General features: G+C 38.7%; 1 protein-coding gene across 6 annotated transcripts in view; it reads right to left on the reverse strand.

Annotated features, from left to right (window-relative positions):
* The window catches only part of MTMR2 (myotubularin related protein 2), a 98,664-nt gene that overhangs the window by 35,912 nt on the left and 49,432 nt on the right, over positions 1-13,320 (reverse strand). For all 6 annotated transcript variants that reach the window (XM_006162587.3, XM_006162585.3, XM_006162586.3 and 3 more), the window contains 3 exons: positions 7,333-7,408; positions 2,199-2,293; positions 1,418-1,528 (listed from right to left, as the gene is read on the reverse strand). In XM_006162587.3, the coding sequence (XP_006162649.1) occupies positions 1,418-1,528; positions 2,199-2,293; positions 7,333-7,378 (252 nt within the window). In that variant the 5' untranslated portion in view covers positions 7,379-7,408. The remainder of the gene's footprint in view (positions 1-1,417; positions 1,529-2,198; positions 2,294-7,332; positions 7,409-13,320) is intronic.

Below are 13,320 nucleotides of genomic sequence, written 5' to 3' on the forward strand. Positions count from 1 at the left end.
GAAGGCCCAGTTTCTGTCATAAAAAGCCCTTTAAAAGCATGATTAACTGTTGTTATATTTCATATCATTCTTCATTTCCATTATACATGGTGACTATTTTCATACAATTTATTTAAATGTCCTTTATTTTATTTAAATGCTTTAACTCAGAATTCAAAGTAGCTTTATTATAACTCATTCTGCAAAACCAAGGAGACACTACTCTACAAGGCACTTATAATACACGCTCAAGTAAAACAGTCCCAAACTGGAACGCTGGCTTTACATTCTTTAAAAGTAAACGTGTATGGGAACCTAAGCTGGTATCATGTTTTCCCTTAGTAAATGTCTTTGTAACTAGTAAAGATGTTTAGAATTACTGTATTAACCACTGAGCTCACTGGAATGACCATAGCAAGGGCCCTACAAATGTTTGGTTTTATTGACAATGGTCTGTTCTATAGGGAAAAAAAAAATATTTAAAATAATCAGGATTTCAGTATCATCTTTCACATCCTCTTACAGTCTATTCCCCATTTGCTGCTTAAGACTACAGAAAAGTAATTAGGCGGTGCTGTGCTTGACACATGGACAGTACTGTATTACAGACCCTTCTGACCATAATAGAAAAACATAAAATGATTACTAAGTCATTGGTTTAATGCCAGACTCACAAAACTTCTATGAGTAACGTAAGAAAATATCTTGAATTATATGTGTGCAGTATCTTTTACTTTGGGCATTGACAGACCGGCAAAGAAAGGAACAAGGTGATCTAGAACTGAGATGGAAGTAAGTAGGCCACAAGAAAGTGACATGGGGAAGTGGTACATGGTATTAAATACCCAGATTCACTGGAGAAATATGATAACCTAAGTTTTATTCAAGTAGCAATATATTTAAAGAATACCAGAAGGCAAGAAAATAGGGAATATCAAGTTTTCCTCACCATTGTTTCAGAAGCAGAAAAGCTATGAGAACTAGAAATGGAAAAGATGAGTATTGAATATCATACCTAGCTCTTCTACTACAAAGACTATGCCCTCACCGCTCAGAGCTTTCCCTTATGTTTCTGATCTGTAAATTAAAGGTAATACCACTGAGCCGACCTCAAAAAAATTTTAAGAGGCTCGAAGTAAAATAATGAATGTGAAAGTGCTTTGTATCCTGTAATGTACTGTGCACCTCAAAGGTGGTCATTATAAAAACAAGTTGCTGTGAATTTGTGAGCACGTTAAAATGTACAGATTGAACTGAGCCCAAAGAATTAAATCTCATTTGTGAATCACCTTTCCTATTACTGCTAAATTTTGTTTTCTTCTAGCTTTCTAGTATGAACTCAATTGCATATTTTGGGAACTGGTTTCTAAAACACAGGCTCTTTTTCACAGAAAGCTTTTCAAACCAAATAAAACCACACAAATATTACAACACTTACCTTGCATACAGTTTCTAGTCCATACGAATTTTCACCTCGACTGGAAGCGCCACCGATTTTTTCTACTCTACTTATCACGCCAAGAGATGCATCTAAAACAAATGGGGGGTCCTAAAGGGAGGAAAGAAGAAACAAACTGAGCAACTAGTATGGTAAAACTGTGGCTGATAAAAATCTTGGTCAGAAACCCTTTAATTAGAAATGACTACAATGCTGGTTGGTGGAACAGCAGTAACACGTGACTGCAAGGCAGACCCACATGGGAAGGCTGCTGGTTCATGTCCAGACCTCTGAATACACCCAGCGCCCGTGATCCATAATGGCTATAACTAGGGGTGGATGATGGTGTTAAGACCCTTTCAGGGGATGGGGAGGCAGCAGGTGGTATGGTGATTAAGACGCTGCACTCTCACATGGCAAACCACAGTTCAAGTCCCAGATCTGGCAGTTTGAAAATCACACTTGGTATGTATATGTATGTGACCAAAATGCTGAAAGGAGAATGGAAAAGAAGGGGCTGTGGCGTGGCCATCACTCCTGGGGGATGATTTCTCACTTTCCCTCTCACTGTCTCTGTCTGTTTCTCTCTCTGGCAAAAACTTTGGAGAAAAAAAAAGACCTTTTCTGGAGTAATATATGTGCCTATTTTTCTCTCTTACTCATGGAATAAACATAAACTTTTTTTAAAAAAGAGCAAGACAGGTTGCCAACAACATACATATGTCCATAATAAATTAAAGAAACTAAACAAAACAAAAAAAAAACTGAATCCACATCTTACCCGTTCCATACTCTTGAAGTATAACCTGTAGTTTGTGACAGTCAGAGTTCCTCGTACAGCACCAGTGAATGGACATATGTAAGTTACATCTTTGGCTGAAAAAGCAAAAAGTCCAGTTTATTAAATATTGTGTGCTACTAAAAACTACTTTCTATGTTACAAAATTATTTGACTGAAAGTCTAATTTGTTTCAAAAATCACAAAATCAATTATTCCACTCAAGACCTCCTGCACTAATCTGAAGAAGGAATATAGAATAAACAGGAAGGCTTGAGTGGCATCCCTTTCTCTGAGACAGAACAGAAACCAAGCTGGCTACCACCTGCACTGAATAAAACAGGTGTGGTAGTTGGAATAGTGATGAAGGAGTCCTGATAACGCTGGGGACAGTAAATGTGTCAAGGCATAGTCGCTGTTCATCTCATCGCTTTCTAGCTTGCCTCATCAATCTGGTCTTCCTCTGGTCACAGTTTAGTCTGTCAGTATTCCTCTACAAATAAAATACACAAAACATCTACAATACCACAAACTATGTTCTAGATTTCTAGGGCAAGTATCACAGGCAAAATGAAACATATATGAAGTATAATTTCCTCCACAGATGGGGCCAGAGAATGGCACAGCCATAAATGGCGACACTGTGTGTCTCTGAGTCACATGGGGAAGTTTGGGTTTGTACTAAGGCCTGCTGGAGCACACAAGGCACATGCATGCCCAGGGTCCAAAGCTGGGTGAAGCTGGGAATGGACCACAGTGCTGAAACTCTTGTGGGGTGCTGTCTGTCTCTCTTGTTAATGGAAGAAATAAATAAAATAAACTTTAAGAGAAAAAGAAAAATAATAATAAGAGGCTATTACATTCTTGACCAAGCAACTTATGTCTAACTTTGTAGAGAAATAATCACAAGCAGTATTATACTAAGACATAAATGATATATCTATGTGGCTATGATTTAAAAAAAAATAAAATTAATTGATTAATAAACAGGATAATTCAGCACTCATTAGCAAAGACCCTGTTTAATATAGTGGAATTCATAATGCCCAATACAAGATTTTTACTTCTTAAAATATTCATAAATCCCTACTATGTCATTACGGCAGCAAGTAAGCAGATAAAGGAATAAATATCTATCATTCCAAGGAAGTAAGGTGCAATTCTGTAGAGCAACAACTTTCTAAGAACCTTTCAAAGGACATTTGGGAAAACTTAGGGCTATGAAATATGTTTAATAAGGCATTACAATTTCCTGACTTTGCTTCTTACTCCTCACTCTGAAGGACTGCCTGCTTTGTATGCAATCTGAAATGAGACTGATCCTTTAACAATCATTTCTATCCTTTAAAATAGTCCCATGAGGTCTGCTCAAGTATGAGCTACTTTTTTTTCCCCTATCATTGTTTCCAAAGGATGCTTCGTTTGGAGGAAAATTTAAAATTAAACTCACATTATATGAACATATACAAACTTGCCTTGCACACATTTTTTTGTCCTTATAAATGTTTATTTCAACTAGGAAAGCCTTATTCAATGTTATTAAAAAAACATTTCTGGATTCATTCCAGAGCCTGTTTTCCTCAGGCAAGCAAAATTGGTCTTATTATATATCTGTCCACTGGATGTGTCCCTCTTGGACTAATGCTTTTAAATATTTTTATACCTTCCTCTTTATTCTAAAACCATAAGATAATATGCATGAAAGTGCTCTAAAATTGAAAGTACTATATACATACACCAGTTTGTACCCATGTTACTATTACCCTTACAAGCCTCTCCTTTGCTCTGCCACCTCTATTGTTCTTCCTCAGGATAACTCATTCTGAGAAGTTAGCTCACAGGTCAAAAGGAGACTGAGAGTGACCAGGACCCTTACCAGAGCAAATGACATTAATAACCATCAGCAGTGGTGGCCTGCTTGCCATTTTAGCTTTATAAAGTGCTTTTCATCTGAGTACCTCATTTAACCTTCCTAACCACACTTAAATGTAGGACTATAATTATCTACAATTTTCAGATGAGAACTAAGGACTACGAAAAGAGAAATGAACTGTTGAATGTTTCAGACCTGGTAGTAACTACTATGATTAAAGTTAAATCCAGTTCCTCTGACTAAATACTCATATCCCTTTCTTCCTCCTGCTTCCTGTGTTAAAGGTTGAATTACTACAGTCTGAAGGTACCTCTACTCCTGATGTGGCCAGGCCACAATACTCTGAGTCTGTTACTTTCCTAAGAATTCTGTTGAGGGGCCAGCAGGTGGTATGGTTAAGGATCTGGACTCCCCACACAGCCGACTGTGATTCGAATCCTAGACCAGATGGCTTGAAAATCACTCCAGGAGTGTGTGCATGCATTTGGAAAATGGAAGACAAGGGATTGAGGGCAAGTCCATCCCCCCATGTGGGGGGGTGATTTCTCAGTTTAACCCTGTCTCATGCATATGCCCTATAGCAAAAAGCTTAAAAAAAGAAAAAAGGGAGAAAGAAAGAAATTCTATTGATGTTTCTAACACTGCTAAAGTTCTTTTAAAATACATGTATACCATATATATGTATTAGGCCAACTAAAACCCCAAGGTTTTATTCACAAGAGTTAACATTACACAAGTGTACCCTAACCTTAAGACTTTTTCTCTACTGAATTCACTTTTTGCACAATAATAAAATCTGTGAGATGATTGTAAATTAGGATATTTTAAAAATTATGCTTCATATTCCTCTAAATATTGTATTAACTCTATTACCAAAAAGATCTTAGATTGACCAATCTTCTCAACTGTTCACTGAGGTCACAGGGGAAGAATCCCTAATAGGCTCTGTGACGTATATCCAGACGATCTCACGAATACACAACTATAAGGTGGCTAACAAACTTATACAAATAAGTATAATAAATGCATTCACAGAGACACCCACAAACACTCTAAGTAACACAGAAAAGGCAATTATTTCAGCTATGGCATCACAGAAGTAACTCTTCACTCCCTAGACTCTCCAGGTTAGTTTCCTTTTCCCATTTTCAATGAATATGCATGTGCTGATGATTTTCAAATATGGACCTTGAGCCTAGATCTCTGTTTTAATCTCTCATATCTGTTTATTATGTATTAGGTTGTCGGCAAAGTTGGGACATATTTTTCAATGTTTTGCTGTGCAAAAATGCATCATGACTTTCCCGATGACCCAATATTTCCACTTGAAGTTTCTCATCGGTACCTAGAATTCAATATATATAAATGTCAGACCAACGGCTTATGAACATGAAGAGACATGATAGAGGTTTACACTGGAAATACAAATGTTGGAGTCAAGTCAACATATGATAAGTGAATAAACTGAAAAAAAGGGTATATAGGAGATAAAAGAAAAATGGGTCAAGAGAACATTGAGTTTAAAGAAAAAGAACTGAGTAGTAACCTAAAAAAGTCTCTCATAAGACCAAATATTAGTGGAACCAGAACTGGCAATAGGTTCAGAGTAAAAGAAATTGTCACAATGTTAGATGTGATTTTATTCATCAGATGCTCTCCCCTCTGCCTTAGATAGCCTCGTCTACAAAATGGGTTTAATATTGTTCTCAGAAAATGACTCAGCAAGACTCAATGATGATAACTTGTCATGTATTTTTGTCACTGATAATATACATCTAGTTCAGTAAACAGTTTAGCAGATGAACATACTACCCGAAGCTGAGTGGGGGGAAAAAAAAAAGGACTGGAGAGGTTAATAATCAAAAATCAAAGTAGTGCCTGCAGAGAAACTGGAACCCATATGGCAACCAGTTCAAATCCCCAACCCAGTGGGCTGGAGGACTTGAGGAAGGGATCACAGCATGACCAGACCTCATGGAAGGTGATCATCTCTCTCTCGTTCACTCTCCCCTTACCTTTCACATGTGTGTGCATGCACTCTAGACTGAGAAAAAAATTATATTAAGAAAAGAGAATCAGGACTAGCAGATGGCATAATGGTTATGTCGCTGGAGTCCCTCATAGTAGACTGCGGTTCAAGTTCCAAACCTGGCAGCTTAAAATTCATGCTGGGCATGTGTGTGTGTATCCCCAAAAGCCTGAGAGAAGAATGGAGGAGTAGGGGTTGCAGCATGGCCATTCCCCCCCCCCCGTACGCCAGGGAAGGGGGCATGATATGATTTCCAGCTTTCTCTCTGTCTCTCTGGTGAGTGTACACGCCCTATAGCAAAAATCTCTCTAAAGAAAAAAAGAGAGAGAGAGAGTCAAAACAAGAAGAGACAAATATCATGCTAAGTGCTCAAAAGCTAAGTTTTATAGGTATTGATGTAGAAGGTAGTTGTCCTTTTTGGCTTGCTTCTTATAAGAAGAAAAACGACATCCAAACAAGGAAAATAAAGTACTTATTCAATCTTATTTTTTTTTCACAATTGTGATTGATAATAAGATTAAAAATGGTATTATGTTTGGTTAAGAAACCATTAATTATTTCTCCTGACATATCCTTCACTTCTCCAAATCTATGCATATTTTATAGACTATAACACAGATGGAACAAAGCAAGAGGACAAAAACACAGTTTACATGTTCATTTTTAGTTTCCAGCCCAAAATATAGGTATATGGTTAGACAGAGAGAAGCATCTACTTGCTTTGTAATGCAGATAAAATATTTTCATCCAGAAACTGACATGAGTTTACTCAAAGGAGAAAAAAATGAAGAGGAAAACAAGGGATGTGTTTTAAGATAAATTACTTGTATAAAGGGACAATTCAAGTTTCTTTTTTATCTAGGTAGCTCAATATCTGAAAGTAATAAATTTTTTAAAATGAAATTTTCCATTAATGAATTCAACAACAGTTAAAAAAAAGAAAAAAAGAAAAGAAAAAAGCCACCTACTTTAGAAAAAAAGTAAAACAAACCAGAGAAGTAGTAGAAAATAATTCAATCTGCATGCTTCACAGTTTTCAAACATGAACACTATAGACAAGTACATCCAGGCCTAGGCTTGCAAAACACACTGCAATGTCCGGAGGCTGCAGGGAGTGAATGCTGCCAGACAGGAGGTGTCTCTGAGGCCAGTCTATTCTCGGTATACTGACAGTACTGAACATTTCATGCAATTAGAAAGGAGAAGGAAATTAAACAAAAAATACCAGTACAGACCCATGTCTTTAATATTTTCTCCTGGAAGCAAGGGTGGTTCTTCCATTTCTGCTAATTTCTTAGACTCCCTCAGGACCTTTTTATTCAAAGGCTAATTTTTCACTCAAATTTCAACAGAATATTCTTGTGTTATTTAAAATTATAACATCATATTGCATTCACTATCTTGAATCAAATTATAAAAACTGTAGTGGTGGCATGTATAACATGTGAGGTTGCTGTTTTTATAGAGTGTATACTAATTCACATCAAAACTCTTTCCATTGATACAGACAACATTGTACACCGAATCCTACAACAGTCTGACAATAAAATAGGGGTTATACCCACACTTTGCAGTTGAGGACAAAGAGCCACAAATAGTATTTCATTTGTTCAAGATCACACAGCTGAAGTGCCAGAGCCTGGGTTTGCATTACAGTTATAATGGGCTCCAAAACCCATTTCCTTTCCACTAAGTCATGCCAAAGGCCCACAGTGTATTTAAATGTTGGGACCAGCAGATAATGTAATGGTTATATCGCTGGACTCCCACATAGTTGACCACGGTTCACATCCCGGACCTGGTGGCTTAAAACTCACACCAGGCGCATGTGCATGCGTGCCCAGGATCCCAGGAGGAGAATGGAGGAGAAGGGATTGTGGCATGGCCATCCCCCCTGGGGGGAGATTTCTCGATTTCTGTCTCTCTATCTCTCTGTCTCTGTGGGGAGCATACACACCATATTAGCAAAAATCTCTCAAAAAAATGTAGATAAAATTCACCCTCATGTAGATTTAATGTTTAAGGAATCTAGAAATGATGTTGTGAAGAATCTGGTTGAAAAAGAGATAATAAATAAATTAAAATCATGTTCAACAACTTATCAAGTAGTTATCTTGTTAAGGATGCTATGCTGTATTCCAAAAATGTAGACATAAAACAGTTTTCTAAACGAGTTACCACCCAGACAAATCACACACACAAATGTACCCAAAGTTGTCATATGCTAGATACATCCTCGGACAGTTACCAAAAACTTCCTCCCCATTTCCCCACTTGTTTCACTGCTAAACAGGAAGTTTATGTCTCCCGTTCCTGACCTCCCATTAATTTCTGAACCTTCTACAATATGCTTTGCCACCGAACTCAAGCCCTCCCAGAGAATCTGCTTTCTCCCTAGTAACCTCCTCATTATTAAGGACAACAGACGCATTCCAGTCTTTATTTCCTTAGACACATTTGACACTGTATACATTTACAGCTTCCGGAAAGCTATCTTAGCTAAACTCCTTCCTCTCCGAGCACTCTGCCAGTAGCCTTTCTTTATGTTTTCATCCTCCCTGTTCCTCAGAGATGTGGTATTCAGCTCAAATACCATAATAAGCACAGCTGGACAACATGACATCAACACTAATGATTCAACAACAATCAAAAAAGGAATTACAATCCAAAGAATAGTGTAGAAAGTATCACTTTATGCTATGGACTGATTGTGCCTTCTACTAAAGATACTGTTGGAATCTTACTGTCAGTACCTTGGAATATAGCCTTGTTTGGAAGCAGGGTCACTGCAGATGTAATTAATGAAGAGGAGTTTGTATAGGAGTAGGTGGGTCCTTAACTCAAATAAAACTGGTGTTCTCATATGAAAACAGCCTTGTGAAGACACAGGGAGAATGCCACGTGGAGATGGGAGCAGAGACTGAACTGGCACATCTATAATTGAAGGAATGCCAAGGATTGCTGGTCGTTGAGAGCAGCTGGAGAGAGGCAAGGAACAGATTTTTCTCCCAAGCTATCCTGGGTGGCAGGAACCAACCTTGTCAACACCTTGATTTCAGATTTCTAATCTCCAGAACTGTGAGAGAATAAATTCCTGTTGTTTTAATCCACCCAGCATTATGTTAGCAAGTAGCCCACCTAATTAAATATCCTTAAGGCACACAGACTTCCCCTTATCTCCTTTCTAACATCTGAATAGAGACAACACTATTCTTGCCACATCATGACTATATCAGATATCCTTAAAAATCAATCATTTCTGTCAGACTTTCTATTTTTTAAATAAGCTTATGTTTCTTTTGTAGTTATTTGGCTCCTTTTACTAAAACTTTTAACACATTCAGAGCTTTTATGCTCTTTACACTTAGGAGGGTTAATACTATCTGAATAATACCTGCAAGTCATATCAAAACAATTGTAAAACAGAATAAACCTGCTATAAGACTGTATAAGAGCACAGGAGGCAAGACTTTACTTGCCTTCCATCCTAACTGAATGTTGACATCTTAAGTCTATGGTGAGCAGCGTTGAGGGACTTTTACTGTGATACACAACCTCGTACCTGTAAAAGTGTGCAGAAATACCTAAGGAAAGCATTGTACATGTACAAAACGTTAACGGCTATTACTGCTAAGTAGTGGGAGTACTGGCGATTTTCATTTTTTCCTTAATTCTATTTCCTACAACTTCTATGATATTGTAGACCTTTATAGTAAAAAAAAAAAGGAAAAATAAACCCTCTACATGGTACTATGAAAGACACAAAATTTTGCAAAGGAGAGTTGATGGTAACATTTAGAGAAACATTTCTGTAAAATGGGAAGCCTTAAGAGTTTGAAGTCATTTCCTTATAAAGGACAGAAATGAGGTAACTATAAGCATTTTTAAATGGGTTTTGGTAGCTATTTGAAGATGAAAAATAAGCCAATGCCTTCTGATTCTCTTTCAAATTTCCCTCACATACATTCCTCAAAATTTATTTCAACACTCTTTTCCCTTATTTTTATCTAAATATCTCCTATTAGGAAAACAAAAAAAATCATAATGGACTAAGAGGATCAGAGATAGGGCTGGTTCCATAAATACCTGGCTGACCCATGATTTGTTTCACTGAAAAGCAGAAGGAAGTACACTTCAGATGCATGAGTCCACATGAATGGGAGTAGGCATGAGCACGTCATGTGTAAAGGACTATAAGAAGAATCCCTCTTTTTTGGGGGGAAGGGGTGATTTCTATAGGGTATGGGCATTTGCCAGAAAGAGAGAGACAGAGAGACAGAAAGCGAGAAATTACCCCCCCCCATGGGGGGATGGCCATACCGCAATCCCTTCTCCTCCATTCTCCTCTCAGGATCTTGAGCACATACGCAAATGTGCCCAGCATGGGTTTAAGCCACTGGGTCCAGGACCTGAACCATGGTCGACTACCTGGGAGTCCAGTGACATAGCCATTATGCCAACTGCTGGTCCCAAAGAATCCCTCTCTTACAAGGGTGGGCCCACATCAGGGAATAGCTGAAAAGCAAGTGATAGCTGAGACAGACTAAACATCATCAACTCCAAAATAAAGCACAGAAGTCTGTACTTTATAGTATAAGAAACTGAATCCCCTTCAAGATTTTTAAACAGGGGTATGACATTACAAAGGTGACATCAGAAGAAGATTAGTCTTACGGGAGTGTGTTAGCAGAATTAGGGAAAGGCAAGCCTATCAGACATAAGAATCCAAAGATAATAAAGAATGGAAAGGGAAAAAAAAATCAGCATTTTTAAGAGATTACTTTTTTAAATAGATTTTTGTATAGAGTACATGTGCTTGCAGGAGAGACAGAAACAGAGAGAAAGAATGCCAGATAGAAATCATCCCCTGGGGGGAAGGCCATGTCGCAATCCCTTCTCCTTCATTCTCTTCTTGGAATTTTGGGCATGCATGCACACACGCCCAGTGTGAGTTTCACACTGCTGGTCTGGAACTCGAACTATGGTCAACCAGGTAAGAGTCCAGAGTCTTAACCATTGAGGCACCTGCTGGCTCCCCAGAAGTGACATTTTGAAAGAGGGGAAATTAGTATTTCTCATTCTCTTCCACTGACTCAGTCAACAAACTTTTCCTGAGTACCCTCTACACCCAATTACTGAGTTGAATATATTAAGGAATAAGACCGACATGTCAGCCCTGGTATCTAATCTTTTCATCTCTCTTTTTCTTTTCTTTCTTCCTTTCTTTCCTTTTTCTCTTCCCCTCTTCTCCCCCTTTTTTTTTTTTTTTTTGAATACAAGGTCTCCCTACATTGTGATCATCCTGTCTCAGCCTCCCCAGTCGTAGGGACTACAAGCACACATCTGTTTATGGTTCCTTTTTCTCTTCCCTTCTTCTCCCCCTCCTTTTTTTTTTTTTTTTTTTGAATACAAGGTCTCCCTACATTGTGATCATCCTGTCTCAGCCTCCCCAGTCGTAGGGACTACAAGCACACATCTGTTTATGGCCAGCCCAACCTGGTCATAAAGTCACCATCTTCCAATCAAGGCCTCCTGAGTAGCTAGGTCTATCAGCAAATACTTCCATGTCCAGCCTCTATTTTCTTTAAATTCTTGTTTTTGTAAAAGCCTTCAATCATTTTCATAATCATCTTTAAAAGTAGTAGCATTTTATTAATTTATGTTATAGACTGCTGACAGATGGTCTGCTCTCTGTTCCCTAGCCACAGCTTCATCACAGTATCTATCACACAACATTAATACTCCCTGACTGGCTTCCTCCTTCCCCACAACAGGACTCTAAGCTTCATGGTGGCAGGGACCATACCTTACTAGAAACTTTCCCCCAGGACACTCAAGAAATTTCAAGAGAGTGCAGTGAGACAGTGAACAGATACAGATTTTATCTGGAACTATGAATAAAATACATTCCTCCTCTAGTTTCCCAGATGTAGCTGGCAGATGGCTTTAAGTTAACTCAATTATAAGTAATTTTCAAACTTTTCCACCAATTAATACAGTAAATGCGAGTACATAACGTCCCTAGTGCTCCCGCAGAGTTTGAGAATACAACCAGGAACAAGCATGTAAAAGCTTTTAAGCCACACATCACACTTACCAGGCACTACCCTGTGTCCTAGGGGCATAGCCAAGGGCCCTTCCTTCATGCTTATTTTGGGAGAAGAAAAATGAAAATCGAATAAACAAGCAAAGGTCTCTGCCATTTTTGTACAGTGTGGGAGGAGAAGGGGTACCTAGAGTTGGAACAACAGGAGACACATCATTTTATAAATAACAGAATAACAATTAGTGTCCTACGGGAAATCAACCATGATGCTCTAACAGAATAGCGGGGAGGCAATTTTAAAGGCCAAGAGAGGCATCAGTTAGAAGATAATTTTTTGAGCAGAAATTGAATGATGTAAAAAAAAAAAAAGACAGTTTCATAAAGAGTGCTTAAGCCGTGGGAAAGCAAATACCTGGGCCTTTATGCAAGAATGATCTTGAGAGGGTTAAGCAACAGAAAAAGAAGGTTGCCTCAACCTATGTAAGCCAGATTTAGCTGCAGGGATGAAAATAGCTCAATGTGAGAGACTTAAACATTAAGGAAATAATTATTTCTCACTTACATTCCTAGTCCAGTATAAGGCAGCAGGGTGCTCAGCTCAAGTCACTCAGAGACCTGGGCTAATGGAGGCTCCCTTTCACTATGTGCTTCTGTGAACAACTCATCGGGGGAGGAATCTGTGTGCGTTACCCACTAGCTCTTACGAAGTAATGACCCATTTCCTCTTTTTTTTTTTTTTTTTGGAGGGGTTTTTACCATAGGGCGCATGCGCTCTCCAGAGAGACAGAAAGCAAGAAATCACCCCCCAGGGCGAATGGCCATGCTGCAATCCTTTCTCCTCTACTCTCCTCTTGGAATCTTGGGCACACACGCATACACACCCGGCATGAGCTTTAAGTCACTGGGTCTAGGACTTGAACCGCGGTCAACTACATGGGAGTCTTGTGACATAGCCATTACGCTAATTGCTGGTCCCGATGTCCCATTTCCTTGACCAAAGTCAGTCATGTGGACCTGGCTGAGTTCAAAGGAATGGAGAAGTGCAATTCTACACAGGTCTGGAAGGAGGAGAACTGGGAGCTCTGTGATGGTCCTGATGTCTGTTGAAAAGGTCATGTGCAGGGAACCAGCAGTTAGCGTAATGGCTATGTCGCTGGACTCCCACGTAGTCGATCGC

This window comes from Tupaia chinensis, unplaced genomic scaffold (assembly GCF_000334495.1).
Source record: "Tupaia chinensis unplaced genomic scaffold, TupChi_1.0 Scaffold140218_1, whole genome shotgun sequence".
Taxonomy (NCBI): Eukaryota; Metazoa; Chordata; class Mammalia; order Scandentia; family Tupaiidae; genus Tupaia; species Tupaia belangeri.